The following is an 18,465-nucleotide window of genomic DNA, read 5'->3' on the forward strand; positions in this document are numbered from 1 at the left end:
TACACTACTGCTGACACACTGTGCCAGTTGGCTTCAGCCCCTCTAATTCCAGCTCTGACTTTCCTCTCCTCAGAGCTGAGCCCTAGTGCACACCCACTCCCACTCGGAACCTCTTTATGAGTCCAAACACTGGTTGTACTTATGTCATTGGGTCCATGTACATAATCTGCACTAATTCTACCAATGTTTCTGGGACTGCGAGTCATTGCAAGACTGCCCAAATCAGCTTACTTGGGACCTTGTCATACACTTTCTCCAAGTTCAGGAATGCCCAGTTGGACTCTTTCCTCATTCCTAGATTCTTTTCTTATCTGTCTTATGGAAAACATCAGTTCAGTTGCGCTGCATTCTAATCTGAATCCAAACTGCTCATCTTCCATCTTACTTTCTACTACTCTACAAATTTATCTATCAATCAACCTCTCCAGAAGGATCATACAGTGTGACAGGAGTTTTATACCTCTATATTGACCTACAGTTGTGAATGTCCCCTATGTTCTTGAACAGTGGCAGTAATATACTTATACTAGAGTCATGTGGGATACTCCTTGCTCTCCATACTGCTAAAACCATCCTCGGGAGCCATTTCTCTCATTACTATCTCAACATCTTTATCATAACTGCTGTGGCCTCATCTGAGCCTGCTGCTTACCCTGACTTCATTTTCCTTAGTGCTGTTCTTACTTCTTCTATGGTGGGCTCCTCCTCTTCCTTCATTGCAGGCTGTATATAGGGCAGTGCAGCTTCTTTGGAGTTTTCGTCATTCAGAAGCTGCATGAAGTACTCCTTCCATCTGCCTTTGATGTCCTTCAGACTGGTGAGCAGGTTGTTTTTGGCATTCCTTATGAAGGGTGTCTATGTTCTTCATCTTTCTGTCTTTGTCTTGCAGCCTGATATAGTTTCTTTGTGATATCTATTGAGACACATTCAAGAAGCTGACAGAGTGCCTCTCATGCCTTGTTCTTTGGTACTGCAACTCCTCTCTTAGCCTATTTGTTAGCCAGCCAGTATTCCTTCCTAACCTGGTCTACCACTTTTTCCGGCACTCCTCCTTTGTTTTGATGACTTTCTCGACTTCTGCATTTCATCACCAACTTTCCTTATGTACCTTATTTCCACAGCTGGCTTGGCTGCATATCTGTTCTGTAGTCCGCACACATGGTGTTTTCAGGTGCTGCCATTCTTCTTTAACTTTACCTATTTCCTCTTTTTCTTGAGGTGCTAGAGCCATGAGCAATTCACTGAACTGTCATGCATTCTCTCCAGTCATCTTCCAGGTCTTCAGCCTAGTCTCTGTTGACCTTAAAGCCTTCTCTGACCACTGACTGCAGCTGACTGCAGCAACCAGTGGCTTATGCTGTGGGCCAATTGTTTCACTAAGGATGACTTTGCAATTGCTGACTCTACCCCAGTACCCTTTCCTTATTAGGAAGGAGTCTACCCAAGTTACATGCTGCCCACTCTTGTACATGATATTGTGACAGTCTCTATTGCTGAACCATGTGTTGGTCATCAACATGTCATTTGCCAGACAGAAGTTTAAGTTTAGAATGGCCTTTCCTTTATTCCTGCTGCTCCACTCATGTGGATGCAGGCAGTCCTTAGATCCTACTCTATCTGTCCCAATATGTGCATCCAAGTCAGCCATTATCAACACCATTTCATGTTGTCCAGCTTTGTCTAGTAGGTTCTCTGAATGTACTCTTTTCCTCACTATCACACCCTCACTGTGCAGTACAGGCTGAAATTATGAAAATTGCCCTACTGTTAACACTGGAGTCTGACTGCCATGAATCTGTCACTAATTCTGATGACATCCCTCACTGTCTTTTGAAGCCTCTCCTTCACCACAATTCCCAAACTACTTCTAGCCTTTCCTCCTTCTAAGTAGAAGACCCTGGATCCCAAGCTAATTGTTTTTGCTGTACCACTCTTCCATCTTGTCTACTGGATACAGAGGATGTATAGTCTCCTCTTTACCATCATGTCATCCACTTCCAAGGTCAGCCCTACCAGAGAATACATTCAGTGTACAACTCTTAGATCTTGTTTGTCAGGTTGACTGGTTTTATGTCCAGCATTGATGATAATCTTTATGAAAAATCAGTCTCTCAAGGGCTCACTGGCTTGTTATTTTTACAGGGACATCAAGCCACCTGAAAGCAATCCTTAAACTAAAAAAATACAATAGACAATAAATAAAAGTAACCAATTAGTACCAGAAAAGTGTGAAACCCAAAGTGGGTTTATAGTCTAAAATTCTTGACTGGAAACTCAATGGCCTCATGTGATCACGATAGTAAAAAGTCATACTCTCCAGTGACAAAGAACAGAATATTGGGGCAGGTTACTCTCTCACATCTCACAGATGATTTTACAGCTGACATACTTGGAGGGGGGATAAGGTAACCAAATTTCTGAAAGGGGCCATCCACACTGGTGTATAAGTGCAGCCAGAAAGCAGGCATCCAGTTGTGGACAAAATCCCATTATACAGAATGTACTGCAACAAGGATTCTTAAAGTGAGCGCTAATGGAATCAGTTATCTTCCCAGTCCCATGATTTTAACAAAACAATTTCCATTCCAAAATGCAATCAATCATTAGCAGAAAATGACCGATTTTAAATTAAAATATGCAACAAAGGCAGAGACTCTATATGAAAAAATGCACATATTTAGTAACAAGAAAACTTCTGGACATACCTTTCAAATGTTCCAAATTCTGCCTCTGATTTTGCTCTGCCCATCACAACGTTTGTGCATACACAACAAAACAGTGAACATTTAACAACTAAAAAAAAGTTCAAAATTATAGCTAATGCCGTCTTAAACCCTCTTATTATAACCATCTTCTGAGTGATGAACACACTTATTAGAATCATCGTCTGAGTGACGGACACTAATATATAAACAATGCCTCTAAAGTTGAACCTCTGCATTTATCACTTCATAGAAAAGGCTTAAACTTGTTTCTAGAATTTGTTTTTGGAATCCTTTGGCTGGACTTCCATTCTAATTCCACATTCTGAACTTGGACTCCATAGTAACCTGCTCTGAAGTAAAACCGCCTATAGCTTGTTTAGCTTGCAACAGCTGCATTTGTGGAAATTTCAAGTTAACAGACATTTTAAGTGCAGTACAGGGCTAATGTAAGGCAAAACTTTGACATGTAATGGATTTAGCTTACTTACCCTGCATCTTACACCATGGATACTAAATATTTTTTTTTCTGATGAAATCACTGACCCTTAAGTGAATGACTTTTCATCTGGAGTCATTAGTAAGGAGGGTGGGGTATAAAAAAAGCAGATGGAATCCAACAGTCTTGGTCATTTGTTGGTTCTTACACTAATTAGATGAATTAATACCCATTTTTCTTCTCTCCCCTGTTGGAAGACGCATGGACTGATATTATGATGTTCAGAATTGTGCTTTAAACCTGCTAGGTCATGTGTCTAACAAAGAATGGCAGATTTCCAGCCTCTATATGACAGCTATCCCTCCGTGATTATATTGAATTCTGCTCCCCCAACCCCAGCACTGTATTGCTTCCACTTCATGCCAGTTTCTACTGGCAGAGTGCAGCACAGAGCTTTAGATGTTTTCATCACAGTAAGAAATCCAAATGCTGCCGTGCCAAACTAACTGGCAGCTCTCAGAAGGTTACTTCTTGGGAATATCAGGCAATGAAAGACTTCTGTTAAACCTGGGAAACAAATTAGGAATAGAACGTGAGTGTGAAGATCTACCTGCTTACTATAAACTCAGCAACAGGTACCACTGAATATCAGTTCCCAGTGAACAGTCACATAATACACAAAAGTTTACATAAGAAGATGTACACAGCTACTGACTGGTACATTATCATCAATGCTCTGTCAAACCAACATGCACAAATTCCACATAATCGACTAACCTGAGTTTCTTTTCAGGTCCATGATCATCTCCGCAAAGCTAGGACAGAGGTATGTTTGAGGTATAGCATCAGAGAATTCCAAATCGCTGCTTTGATACATGTGACTTGTCTCATAACAGCTAAATCAAACAAAAAAGCCTTCAGCATTAAGAACACAAAAAGGACGACACACAAGCTTGTGTGACCATTAACCTAAGAGCACTTGCTGCCTAAAACTTTACAGAATAAAATGCAAAGTTATTAGTATTTCTAGGATATCATTCACCAACAAAAACCATACGACAAGAAATAAGTTAATTTTATCTTGCATTTACATAATCTTGAAGAATTCTGAGGCTAAAATCCCATAAATATAAAGAAAATAATAAATACAGTCTTACCATATCAATGAATCAATGAGAAGTCCACCCTCTGTGAGTCTATGTTTGGGTTTATCCTCTCTTGCATTCTAAAGTGGTTAGAAAAACATTTTATATAGCCCACCTAATCATGAAGGGATTCACATCGAGATCAGGGGAGGTCATCGTGCCTCTTTACTCATCCCTCATCAGGCCCATAATTGAGTACAATGCCCCTTTTGGGATGTACCTTACCAGACACCTGCAGCAACTGGAAAGACCCCAAAAGTACCTCACCAAGAGGATCAAAGGGCTCAAACAGATGCCATATGCTGCCCGGTTAAAGAAACTCCAGCTCTACTCAGTGGCATACCGCCTGTTCAGAGGCGATCTGTGCCTGACGTATAAAGACATGTCCAACCCGGAATTAATGGGCATGCTGCACCTCAGAAAATCCAAATTCCATCGAGCTACGCGCTCGAGAGACTTGAACCTCAGCACTGAAATAAATCGGACATGCTGGAGGGACAGATTCATAACCCAGAGGCTTCCTTCACTCTGGAATAAAATCCCAGTTCAGGTTAGGCAGAGTCCCTCACTGACTCTCTTCAAGAGGAATCTTGATGAGTGGATGGGAGATCGTAGGTTTACCCCAGGTATCACTTCTGTGTCACTGTTAGACAGAGGCACTGTATACTAACTTCGAAAAAGGGCATAGCAAAATAAATGTAAAATGGGTGGCGAAAGCCAAACACATTCTGGCTAGGCTTATAAATGTCCTAGGGCAGATTGCCTAGTATGAACCTATGAATCTATGAACCTATGATAGTGAAGGAAAAAATGGTCACAGTTATGTACTTCAAATTGCTGCAGTCATAGATCTGCACTGACAGCTCTCTCAATACTACCCTCAAAAGACAGCCACCTACCCTGTACCAGTCTGACATCAGACAGGGATGCTAGTGAAAGAAGAAACAGAACGTAGTAACACATTTCAACTTATTGCTGTCAAATTTCTATACACAGTATGCCTCCAACCCATACCGCCAAAAGATAGTCACCTGTGTACACATCTGATATTTGAAAGGAGTAGAAGAGACGCTCTGGCACCAAGTTCTATGATTTCTTGACTATAGAAAGAAGACAAGGTCCTAGCTGGTTGGTAAGAGGAAGCATAACCTATGAACCATATACTGCAGCAGTGATCCCTGCATTCAAATATTTGTTGTTAGGATGAGTGTATTCTCACAAAGGTACTGGGTTTATCACAAGAATCACCAATGAAGTATCATTCATAAACATTAGGAGGAGTACTAAAGCAGTTTATGGCTTGTCCACAGACCTAGGGTGAAGGCACATAGAAGATGGCAGTTGCAAACACTGTAGTGCTCCTGAAATCTGTGTCCAGCTTATAATGTCTAAAGAAAGTGTTGGCAGAAAGGAAACATGTCATGCATCTTTAAGCAACAAATTTTTATTGTAGGTATTTCATTCTGTAGCTTTTAAATTGATAACAACTGGATTTAATGTTGTATCACAGGCTGGTCCATTCTGAGTAAAGGAAAAAAAGGGAGTTGTTCTTTTAATTATAATTTTTTCTTTGCTTGTGTGACCTCAGGTTTACAGACCTGGCATTTCTGCCCCCCCAATTGGGGTTTCGATGCAGTGGATCTCACCTGGAAATTATGATATTTGACAATGTTTCTTTCTGATATTTTGTGATTATACTTTGAATTTCTAATGTATTATTAGTGATATTTTGACTCCTGATGCAAAATGGCTGGTTGTTTTATTATGACTCTAGATAGACGGTTACGTGGCTGATTCACATTTGTTTGTGTTGACACATTTATAAAAGAAAAAGCTGCAGTAAGTGAACCTTAATCTTCTTCGACAAGGTTTTTCCCTGCTGGTCATAACAAAAAGTACAGTTAAATTAGCCATTTCGAGACAGTTTGTTTCAAGACTGACCAGCCCTTCTTCCTTGGCATAAAGGAAACAGAGTTAGTTTGCCTGTGGCCCTTAACTTTTTCAGTACACACTTCAGGGCCAAAGCCTTCAATTAGCCAGGAAACAGCTCCTTGCAATACTTTTAATGTTGAAGAAATACAACATGGAAGTCTAATCTGTACTTTTCCAGCGGTGCATGAAATATACACAGTTAGACATTTCCTTAGAATCATAAAACATACAAGACAACTGGGCCATGCAGCTATTTAAGCCTTGCCAGAAAGTACAGTTGTGTACACTTACCATAAATGTAGATGTTCAAGTGTATTCACTGTTGCAGTCATCACATTTGGGTTATCTGCTTGCAGTAGCCCTCAGTCGGCCTGATTAACAAAGTCTTGGGTCCTGTGTCGGTTGCTGTCTCTTCTTCCGTGACATCAGGTAGTCAGGGGTATAAGTACAGTTGTGCACACTTACCATAAATGTAGATGTTTGAGTGTATTCACTGTTGTGGTCATTACATTTAGGGTTATCTGCTTGCAGGTAGCCCGCAGTCGGCCTGATTAACAAAATCTTGGGTCCTGCGTCGGTTGCTGTCCCTTCTTCCATGACATCAGGTCATCAGGGGTATAAAACATGCAGCCAACGCCATTACATCAGTTTTTCTTGCCCCAGATGTCAGGTGACCCCCTAATGGGAAGCAATTAAATATAAAAGTACAAATATATACCTCCAACAAAAAAGCAAATACACCAAAAAGGCTTTTAAGCATAGTAAAGTAAAGTAGAGGTATAGTCAAAGGTTAGGGGGCTGGAGGGAGGGTAACCAGGACTGCAACAGTGAATACACTCGAACATCTACATTTATGGTAAGTGTACACAACTGTACTATGTTCTTCATGTTTCACTGTTTTAGTCATTACATTTGGGTAGATTCCCAAAGCTATGGTTGGGAGGAGGAATTTAGATAGCATTAGGGCCAGCTATAAGGCCCTGCAAGACTGCAGTGGCAAAGCCAGCTCTGGATTTAGAGAAAATTGGCAAATGATAATGCTTGGTGAAAGTATGTATAGAACTCCAGGTAGCAGCTTCTAGGATGTCCCTGGTAGGGATGCCTCTGAGAAAGGCTGTAGAGGTAGATGCAGTCCTGGTGGAGTGAGGTCTGATCCCCTGGGGGATAGGTTTTCCATGGTGCTTACAGCAGAAATGAACGCAATGGCTTATCCATTTAGAAATGGTTTGCTTTGAAATAGCCTTCCCCTCTGCCCCTGCAGCAAATGCCACCAGCAGTTGTTCAGATTTCCTTTGAGGTTTAGTCCTGTCCAAGTAGAATCTAAGTTGTCTGTGCACATCTAAGGAATGCAGCATCCATTCACCTTTATTCTGTGTATTGGGAAAGAAAGTTGGCAAATGAATGGACTGATTAAGTGCCACACTGGACACCACCTTGGGCATGAAGGATGGATTGGTTCTGAGGGACACCCTGTCCGCATGAAAGATGATGAAAGGCTCCACTGCCATAAGGGCCTGTAATTCAGATACCCTTCTAGCTGAAGTGATTGCTAAAAGGAAAGCTGTTTTCCAAGAAAGAAATTTTAAATCTGAAGTAGCAGCTGGCTCGAAAGGAGGTAGAGTGAGTTTCTACAAGACAAAGTTAAGGTCCCAGGCTGGGGTTGGAGCTCTCCTGGGTGGTCTAAAATTGTTGGCCCCTCTGAGGAACTGCTTGAGCAGTGAATGAGAGAAGATGGGTGGTTCTGCGTTATAATGAGCTGAAATGGCTGAGGCATGGATGTTAATGGAGGAAAATGGCAGGCCCTTGTGAACCATCTCAGTTAAGTATGGTAAAATCTGAGGTAAATTGGGCGCTGCTGTGCTCATCCCTCGAGACTGGTTCCAGGCATAGACTCTTTTCCATTTTTCAGCATAAGATTTTCTAGTACTAGGCCTCCTTGCCTCTAAAATGATATCCATCACAGGTTTGCTGAGGGATGGTAAAGTAGAGATTAAGTAATTAGCCAGGCTGCAAGATTCAGTGTTAGAAGCTGAGGGTGCAGAATCTGGTTCTCCTGCTGAGACAGCAGGGAAGGAAGCTGAGGCAGGTACCATGGAGATAGCCATGACACACTGTGCAGGAGGGGGTACCAGTGTTGGCGCGGCCAGTCTGGAGCAATCAAAATCATCCTTGGTTTGTCCTGTTTGATTTTTAGTAGTATTTTGGAAAGCAGAGGCAGAGGGGGGAAGGCATAGACTGATAGGTTTTTCCAGCTGAAGGACAGAGCATCCACTTTCCAGACTTGTTTGTGGGGAGTCCTTGTGCAAAATATTTCCAATTGGTAGTTCTGGGGAGAGGCAAACGGGTCTATATCTGGGCTCCCCCATTTGCTTATCAACATGTTGAAAATCCTTGGTTCCAGTTTCCACTCATGTGGATCCATGAGGTTTCTGCTTAGTCCGTCTGCCAGTGTATTTAATTTTCCTGGCAGGAATTGAGCTTGTAGGTGCACTTGGTAGCTCAAGGCTGTGTTCCACAATGCCATGGCTAGTCCGCAGAGGGGGTAAGAATGGGTACCCTCCTGCTTGTTTATGTACCACATAACAGTGGTGTTGTCAGTCTTTACCATTAGTTGTCCTGGAAGAATGTGGTCCTTGAAGGTTGTCAGAACATTCTGTACAGCTAACATTTCTTTTTGATTGATATGCAGGTGCATTTGACTTGGTTCCATTTGCCCCGAATGCACTTCCCTGCCAGGTGAGCCCCCCATGCATAGTCTGATGCGTCTGTTGTTAGGGTTTGGGTGGCAGGGGTTGGAGTGAAAGGTAGTCCCTTGTTTTGGTGGCAGGCCACTGCCCACCAAAGGAACTCTAACCGTAGGCAAGGTATGATAGGAATCATTGCTTCTAGATCCTGAGAATGTTGACAGCATAGGCTTTTTAGATACCATTGTAGTTTCCTCATATGCAGTTTTGCATATGTAATTAGAAGAATGCAGGAGGCCATGAACCCCAACTCTTGCAGTATTTGCCTTGCAGATAGCAGGATTTTTGTGGCCATTAGTTTGAAGTAGGTTGTCAAATGAATTTGTTTCTCTGGCGTAAGGTAAGCCATCTGGGAAGTTGTACTCAAGCTTGTTCCCAGGAATATAATTTGTTGACAGGGTAGCAGGTGTGATTTCTTTTCGTTTATGGAGTACCCCAGACAAGTTATAACCCTTTATTCAAAGGAGAGATGATTCAAAAGTATGTCCTGGCTTTCTGCCTGAATTAGACAATCGTCCAGGTATGGGTATATTTGAATATTTCTTTGTCTGCAAAATGCAGTAACTGGAGCTAGGCACTTTGTGAATACCCTGGACACAGTAGATAAGACAAAGGGCAGTGCAGAGAACTGATAGTACGTGTAGCCTGCTTTGAAGCGTAGGTATCTTCTGCAAGATTCCCTGATTGGGATGTGCAGGTATGCTTCTTTTAAATCTAGTGTTGCCAACCAGGCATCTTTGCCTAGCATGAGAAGTAATTGGTGAAGAGTCAGCATCTTGAATTTTGGAATCTCCAAAAAGGTGTTTAGAGTAGACAAGTCCAGGATAGGACACCATGAATGGTCTTTTCTGGGTACCAGGAAAAGTCTCGAGTAGAAACCTTGTCCCTTTTCCGCTTCTGGTACCAGTTGAATAACCCCCATGCTTAAGAGAGAAAGTACTTGTTTTTGGGCCTCTGCCCCCTGATTTGGGGGTAGGTCCGGCCACCCTCTTGGTGTTGGCAATGTGTGGAAGTGAAATCTGCATCCCTGGGACACTATATTTAAAACCCATTTGTCCTGGGTAATGAGTTCCCAATTCTTTGCATGAAGAGCAATCTTTCCCCCCAAAGAGGTAGTCAGTTGATAAGTGCTTGGAAATTTTAAAAGGAAGTCATTGAGACCGTTTACCATAGGGGGAATCTTATTCCCAGATTTGGAAGTGAAGGCCCCCCCCCCATAGCTTAGTTCTGTGTGTCCCCCTGGGACTGAAACCTGGGGTTTTTGCTGTGTCTGGGTTTGGCTTGAGAAGACCTGGAAGGGGCTGGAAAGGACCAATTCTTAGAGGGCCAGTGCCTACTAAATCTAGGAGGCTGAACCTGTAAAAAATCTGTAATAGTTTGCATAGATTTAGCTTTATCTTCCATCTTTTTAAGAACTTCCTCAGCCTTGTTGCCAAACAGGCGGTCCTGATATAAAGGAGCATCCAACAATTTAGCTTTAACATGATCAGGCAAAGATTGCTCCTTAAGCCAGGCATTGCCTTCTGAGCAAAGACCCAGTAACAGCAGCCCTGCAAGAGGCCTCTAATCAATCAAAACCACATTGCAAAGTATGTTTTCCAACTTGTTCAGCAGAATGCATTAAATCCTGTAATTCTTTATTTTCCAAACAGTCAGGAATCAACATAATTTTCTGTTTAAGCAGTACAATAACATGCTGCTGCTACTTTAACATATGAAACTGGCAGTTTGAAGCCCTAATGGCCAAGGTTGCAGAAGTGTTAACCTTCTTACCCCATCTATCCAGCGCCCTGAAGTCTCAGAAGGGGTAGGATTTTTAGCAGTAGAAGATTTAATGCACTTAGGCCTCTGTGAAATAGTTTCTGGATCTGCAATAGGATTTTTAAAAAGGAACTTGTGGGACTCAGGGACACTGTAGTATCTGTCAGGTTTCCTGGGAGCAAGAGAGCAGGGAATCAGGGGCCAAACTAGATTCCGAAAAGGCATCATCAACAATGTCTAGGACAGGAGGAATAGCTAAAGGCCTATGCTGAGGTAGGAAAAGGAAATCCCTAAGCCTCTTTTTTGAATCAGAAAAATCCTGGCTTTCCCAGAGGAAATGCTCCCTTAGAGTATGCAAGGTTTCCCCAAAAGAAAAATCCTCAGGAGGGGAAGCAGAGGGAATGGAGTCCTCTGCATCAGAATCTTCATAAGTAGATAAGAGCAAATCCAGATCATCAGAAATAACAGAATCCTGATCAGAAGATTCATAATCAACTTCAGTCCTAGGTCTCTTAGAAGAGGGGGGGGGGTTGGCTACCCCTGATTACAGTTATTAGATCTTCAGCCATTCTTATCATTTGTTTTTTAGGCATAGAGGCCTGAGCAAGTGGCCTGGGCATCAGTTTTTTAGGCATGGATCGAGATTTAGGCCTAAGTAAAGAAGGAGGTGTCGGTTTAATATGCAAGTCCGTAGGCCTGAATACACCATCAGAAGCCGGTGCCTGCACAGCGGCTCCGGACCCATCCAAGGTAGAGAAATGCATGGGTTCCATAGCTGAAGCATCTCGCGGCATACCAGACTCCGAATGGGTCTCAGTAGTAGCCTGCAAATCAGAAGTAGCAGGTATCAAGGGCTGTGAAAGCGCCTCACTGAGTACCGGCAAACTGGCGACTGGCTTAGGAGAAGCGGTGTCGGCAGTTTTGGAGCTCGGCGGCCTGTCGCTGTCTTTATCTTTGCATTTTTTCGGAATCCCGGTAGCCGGATGGCTAACCGATGACATTTCTGGATAATTAAAGCAAGAACCGAAATATTTAGAGGCGAAAATATACCGACGATGGATAGTGCGCTGATTAAATAAAGCTCAAACCCAACAGCAAGGTACGTCGTGATCAGGGCCTAGGCAAGGAATACAGTACGAATGAAAATCTTTATGAGGTATTTGCTTTCCACAAGTAATGCAATTATTAACTTTTACTGACATCAGTAAGGAGCAAGAAAAAGTTTCCCCAATGGGGTACTTAGCTTTAGTTGAAGACTTCGGTTCTGAAACTCGAAAACGAAAATTTCAGGAGTCGCACGACTGGCACTTGCGAACTGCTTCTGCTTCGGGCACCACACGGCAAGAAAGACTGATGTAATGGCGTCGGCTGCATGTTTTATATCCCTGACGACCTGACGTCATGGAAGAAGGGACAGCAACCAACGCAGGACCCAAGACTTTGCTAATCAGGCCGACTGAGGCTACCTGCAAGCAGAAAACCCAAATGTAATGACTGCAACAGTGAAACACGAAGAACATCAAAAGATAATACAAAAACTGAGAAATTGGAAGCTCTGTTATATGGATATGGATAGTAAGATACAAGCAGTTAAAATGTTTTTAGTCCCTTCCGTCTTGTACACAGGTCAGGCATATTTTTATCAACCAGAGGAGAATTTGTGGATAACAATTAATAAAGACCTGAAGGATTTTATCTGGGATGGGAAGACAGCAAGAGTCAAGTGGGATAATCTGATTCGTCCAACAAAACAAGGCAGACTGCGATTACCCACACTGAAGCAGTATTTCAGAGTTACATAGCTAATGCTCCTACACATAGCACAAGCAGAAACCTATAACTCAAAATGGAAAGGGATGATGATGAAATGGGGGGAAGCTCAAGAAACAAGGAGAGATTGGGATTTTGGATGCAGATCTTTAAGAAGGATAACAAGAATCATATAGGATATTATATTCATAAAGTAGAAGAAAATATTCTAAGAACTACGCCAACACGGGAATGGAGAAAGGAGATTCTGTCAATAGGGATGACTGCAATTAGGGATACACACAATAGGCAATGGGGGGGGGGGCTGGAATTTACTGGAGAAAAATGGCAAAAAAAACAAGGTATTGGGAGCAATTAATTAGACAGGGAAAGGTAACAGAATGGGAAGAGACCAAGAATATATTTTGACTGCAGGCTACAGATTGCCTCCTCTATCAAGGACTGATATCAGAGTATATGCAAAGAGAAAGAAATAGGGGAGTCCTAAATGAAAGACCAGTACTGGTAGAGTTTTTAGTAGAATCTAGAAAAGAAGCTGTTGTTAAAAAAGGAATAATTAGTACAGCATATAAAATACTGCATGATAAATATAAGAATCAATCAGATGAGGTTAGAAAGGATTGGGAAGAGAGTTTGGTTAAGCAATTCACAAAGAAACAATGAGGGGATATATGTATGTCTCCCAAATATACAAAAATCTAAAAGATTTAGGATTTTTGCTTGAAAGAGTTTACATAGGTATTTTTACACACCAAGCAGACTCCGGAGAATTTTTCCTCAGGTAGACTGCAAATGTTGGAGGTGTGACAGTGAAGAAAAAGGAAATTAGGAACATAGTTTCTGAGGGTATAATGAGTTGGCAGACATTAAAGACTCCCTGCAGACTACTCTATCAGAGATACTGGGTGAACAAATTGGTATATTTAGGGAAGTGATTTTTCTGAGATATGATACAGAACTGGAATTGACTAGACAAATTAATGCCTTGCAGAATCTAATTATGGTGGCTGCCAAAAAAGAAATGACTAGAAAATGGAAATCAAAGTCTAAACCAACTCTAATAGAAGTAGAGAATATAGTAAAATAAATAAAACAACATGAATTGGGATATTTGGAAATGAGTAGGAGCAAATTACATATAAAATTTGGAATTGTGGGAACAATACATACAGGGTAGGAATGAGGCTTAAAAGAAGTAGAAGGCAGGATTTGAATGAGCTATGTAATGTTTGACTGACAATGATTGGGCAAATCATAAGTAATATATAGTGTTTGAAACTAATATATGTCAATATGGTTTGTGATGCATAATACTTGCAACTAAGATTATGTAAATATGGTTTGCCTTCATTTATATAAATGTATGATTGCCAATGTCAAAATTTAATAAAGATATTTCTTGTTAAAAAAATCAAGGGAACATACTTCTTAGATCCAGCTCTGTTATAGGCAGGTCCATGTCTGATTATTCAGTAGAAGGTTGAGCACATTGTGGTTAAGTGCCAGATGTGGCATGATAAATATACATGTTGAAAAGAGTTCTTGTGGATGGTGACAGTAAAGAGACAGAGAGACAGTGAATCCTGTGCAAGCCAGACCATCATGACAGTGTGTTCTTTAAGAGTAGATTTTTCACTTGTGATGCACAGTCAAACCACACAAGCAAATGACTGTTGAGGGTAAAGGAGCTACACAGTGAGTCTTGCCACAAGTGGTCCCAATGGACCATCCTGACTCTAGTTCATCAGGGTATGACTGCTTCAAAGGAGAATTAGAAGAAGAAACATGGTCCTAACTGCACTAGACAGCAGTGGCTGGAAGACTCAACAGATTGCTCCACAGTATTATGGCAGCCTTCAAACTGTTCTGGTGTTTAAGTAGGTGAAAAGTGTAATGGTGTACAAGCAAGCACATATACAACAAAGCTGTCTTTGTCTGCAGTGCACCCCTACAGGTTTCCACTTGACTACTAAAGTACAGGATAGAAGCAAACTCAACTCCTTGTTAGTCAAGGTGGAAACTTTCAAAATAAGGGGACTGCATGGTGATCATTGCCTGCCATTGTGATGCAGCACTAGCACTGGATCAGATAAGAGACTAATTCCCAGTCCCTGCATTGTGCAGGAGGCTAAACATGTGACACTAGCGCTTACTGCACTGCTCAATGCCATACAAGTACCACTACTGCAACATGTATTCAAGCTCAGTCTGACAGCCACAGAAACATTCTGATGGTTTAACTCTTCTGCATACGAACATCAGAATCAACCCTGAACCGATGAAGTGGCAGAAAAAACAATTCAGACTTGGGAGCATGGGGCTAAACATGCACTTCTGAGACGGCACATGATATCATGGCACACTGAAAGTTGGCAGGTACACCCCAAGCAGTAGGAAAGACTGAAGCCAGCAAATTTCTTAATCACAGACTCACTGGGAAGGAACCAACATCAAATTAAATATTCAGGCATTTTACAAACAAGAGTGATTTTCATGGAAGTCCACCCCCACCCCAAATACAGTTCCACCGAGCTCCATCCCTAGTGAAGAAATAATATGGTGAAATGGGTCAGAGTGAAGGTAGCCCCTCCTCCTACAGAAATTCATGTTAATGAAAATTAGAATGGGATCAAAAACACGTTCTCCATACAACTACTTTTACAAATATGAAGAGCTTTTCTGAAAGTGACAGATGGCAGATGGAACATCATTTCAACCAAAAAAGATGCCAATAAAGATATATAAACGTGACAAGCGCAACTTTAATGGAAGCTTGCATTTATCAGGCATACCAACAAATGACTACTGCACCCATTCTCAGTTACAAGACTTGAAAGGTTTAAGGGGTTGGGGCACTAGGAACTGAATATTCAGGAAGTGCAACTGCCTTATTTCGATATTCTGCTATATTCTGAAGCCCAACACCTTGAACTACATAATGCCATACATACATTTTACTACATGAATGTTCATCCACAGAAACACATGAACAGATCATTCTCCTTAATGTCATATATCTCAACACAAGCAGATTTATGTAACAATGTTGTAATTACCTTGTATCATATGTGCTGTGATGAGGGTACAAGGATGTGCCAAAAGGAAACCCACTATGTGCAACACACTCATCTATATTAAAAAAAAAAAAAAAAAAGTTTTGCAAAACTGTAGTGCAACACAAAGCCCATTTTTGTACATAAAACCTACACAAAGAAACATGTTCATTAAGGGTCACAAAATAAACCTGTCAATAAAAATATTAAACATTAAAGAAATCCTTCTTTAAACAAAAGACATCTGTTCTCAAACAAAGGTAAAAAAATGCATGCACTAGTCAGTGGAAGACCCTAACAACCTACTCAGTTGAAAGAGTAAAACCCTTCTCACTTTAGAAGACAATCAGAAAAGTACAGTTTTGTACCTACCATAAATGTAGATGTTCGAGTGCTAATACAGCTGCAGTCATAACAGATGGGTTCTCCTGCCGTCAGGCGGGTCCTCGGTCGGCCGAATTCCAAAGTCTAGGTACGGCGTCGGTTTTCGTCGCTTTCTTTCCTGACGTCAGTGCGACAGGGGTTTATAAGACACAGCCGACGCCATTTTCTTCAGTCTTTCTTGCCCCAGATGTCAGGTGCCCCCAGAAGGAAGGCAATATATATATATATATATATATATATATATATATATATATATATATATATATAATATATAATCATGCATTACAATATAATCAAAAATCAGTAGTTGCAAGCAAATACACCATAGAAGGATAACCCAATCAAGTTGTAAGATGAGGTGTTAGCCACTAGGTCTGTACCCAGAGGGGAAGGAGGGAGGGAAACCTGGACTGCAGCTATATTAGCACTCGAACATCTACATTTATGGTAGGTACAAAACTGCACTATGTTCATCGTGCATACAGCTGCAGTCATAACAGATGGGTAGAATCCCAAAGCTACGCACAGGGCGGTAGGCACTAGGTGGAAATGGGAGGAGCCAGAATGCCCTGCAACACAGCAGTAGCAAAGCCTGCTCTAGTTTTGGAGTATAAAGGTAGGTGGTAGTGTTTAGTGAAGGTATACAGAGAACTCCAAGTGGCTGCCTCCAAAATATCTTTGGTAGGGACTCCTCTGAGGAAGGCTGCAGAGGTAGCTGTGGCCCTTGTGGAGTGGGATCTGATTCGTGCAGGTACAGATTTACCATGAAAGGAGTAACAAAACCGTATGCAGTGGCCTATCCATTTTGAAATTGTCTGCTTGGAAATTGGCTTCCCTTGAGCTCCTACAGCATAGGAAACAAAGAGTAGTTCTGATTTCCTGAAAGGCTTTGTTCTGTCCAAATAGTAACGTAGCTGTCTATGGATGTCTAAGGAATGTAGCAGCCTTTCCCCTTTGTTTTGAGGACTGGGGTAAAAGGTAGGTAAGTATATGGCCTGATTTAAAGCTACCCTGGATACTACCTTAGGCATAAATGACAGGTTGGTTCGTAGGGAAACCCTGTCCTGATGGAAGATGAGAAAGGGCTGCACAGCCATGAGGGCTTGTAGTTCCGAAACCCTACGAGCTGAGGTAATGGCCAGAAGGAAAGTTGTTTTCCAGGACAAATATTGCAAATCTGTTGAGGCAGCTGGTTCAAAGGGAGGCAATGTTAATTTTTCTAGAATGTAATTAAGATCCCAGGCTGGTATTGGTGGTTTCCTTGGAGGTCTTATATTCTTAGCCCCTCTGAGGAACTGTCTTAAGAGTGGGTGAGAGAATAAGGGTGGATCAGTGTTGTATTCTGCAGAAATGGCTGAGGCATGAATTTTGATGGAGGAAAATGAAAGTCCACTGTTCAACAGCTCAGCTAGATACTGTAATATCTGAGGCAAATTTAGTTTTCTAGGATCCTGGCCTTTTTTGTCATTCCAAGCGCAAAACCGTTTCCATTTTGCGGAGTAAGCCTTTCTAGTAGATGGCCTTCTGGCCTCCAAAATGACATCCTGCGCCTCTTTGAAGAGTAGGGTCTGTTGTGGTGTTAAGGAATTTTCCATGCAGCCAGACTGAGTGTTTTCAGCTGCCTGTGAAGAGTTTTGTAGCTGTGCTGAGTCAGCAGAAGAGGCATTAGAGGTAGGGTCCAGGGAGGAGTATGTGTTAGGCTCCTCAGGAGTGGGTACCAGTGTTGTCTTGGCCAGTCTGGACCAATCAGTATCATCTTCGGTCTGTCTGCTCTTGCTTTCAAGAGCACCTTGGGCAGAAGAGGCAAAGGTGGGAAGGCGTAAACTGTCCGTGCTGCCCAACTGAAAGAAAGGGCGTCCACTCTCCAGGCCTTTGGATGGAAGGTCCTTGAGCAGAACTTTGTCAATTGATGATTCCTGTGGGTGGCAAAGAGATCTATGTCTGGCCTTCCCCACGCTTGGATTATCTTTGTAAAGACTTGAGGATGCAACTTCCATTCGTGTGGGTCTGTCATATTTCTGCTTAGATTGTCTGCCAGCGTGTTTTCCAATCCTGGCAGGTACTGTGCTTGAAGTTCGATTTGCCATTCCAGAGCCAAGTTCCAAAGTGACATGGCTAGCCTGCACAGGGGGTATGAATGTGTTCCTCCTTGTTTGTTTATGTACCACATTACTGTGGTGTTGTCTGTTCTTATCAATAATTGCCCTGGATGCAGGAGGTCCTTGAAAGCTGTAATTGCATTTATCACTGCTAGCATTTCCTTTTGATTGATGTGAAGGTGCTTTTCCTTTTGGGACCATTTGCTCTGAATGCACCTGCCTGTCATGTGTGCCCCCCAGGCGTAGTCCGAGGCGTCTGTTGTGATGACTTGATTTGCTTGAGGCTTGCAGAATGGTAGACATGTGTTTGTTTGGCATGCTTGGGCCCACCATAGAAATTCCTTTTGCAAACATGGTATTATTGGTATTATTGTTTCCAAACTGTGGCTGTGTTGAGACCAAAGGTTTTTTAGGTACCATTGAAGTTTCCTCATAT

The 18,465-nt window shown here is 42.0% G+C and overlaps 1 protein-coding gene across 1 annotated transcript in view; it reads right to left on the bottom strand.

Annotated features, from left to right (window-relative positions):
• TMEM131L (transmembrane 131 like) overlaps window positions 1-18,465 on the bottom strand; it is a gene marked incomplete in the record, with an annotated part of 1,995,267 nt that overhangs the window by 282,485 nt on the left and 1,694,317 nt on the right. The window contains 2 exon segments of the mRNA XM_044062407.1: window positions 3,919-4,037; window positions 15,550-15,622. Of these exon segments, the coding sequence (XP_043918342.1) occupies window positions 3,919-4,037; window positions 15,550-15,622 (192 nt within the window).

Source organism: Protopterus annectens, chromosome 2.part1 (assembly GCF_019279795.1).
Source record: "Protopterus annectens isolate FY-2018-M chromosome 2.part1, PAN1.0, whole genome shotgun sequence".
Lineage (NCBI taxonomy): Eukaryota > Metazoa > Chordata > Ceratodontiformes > Protopteridae > Protopterus > Protopterus annectens.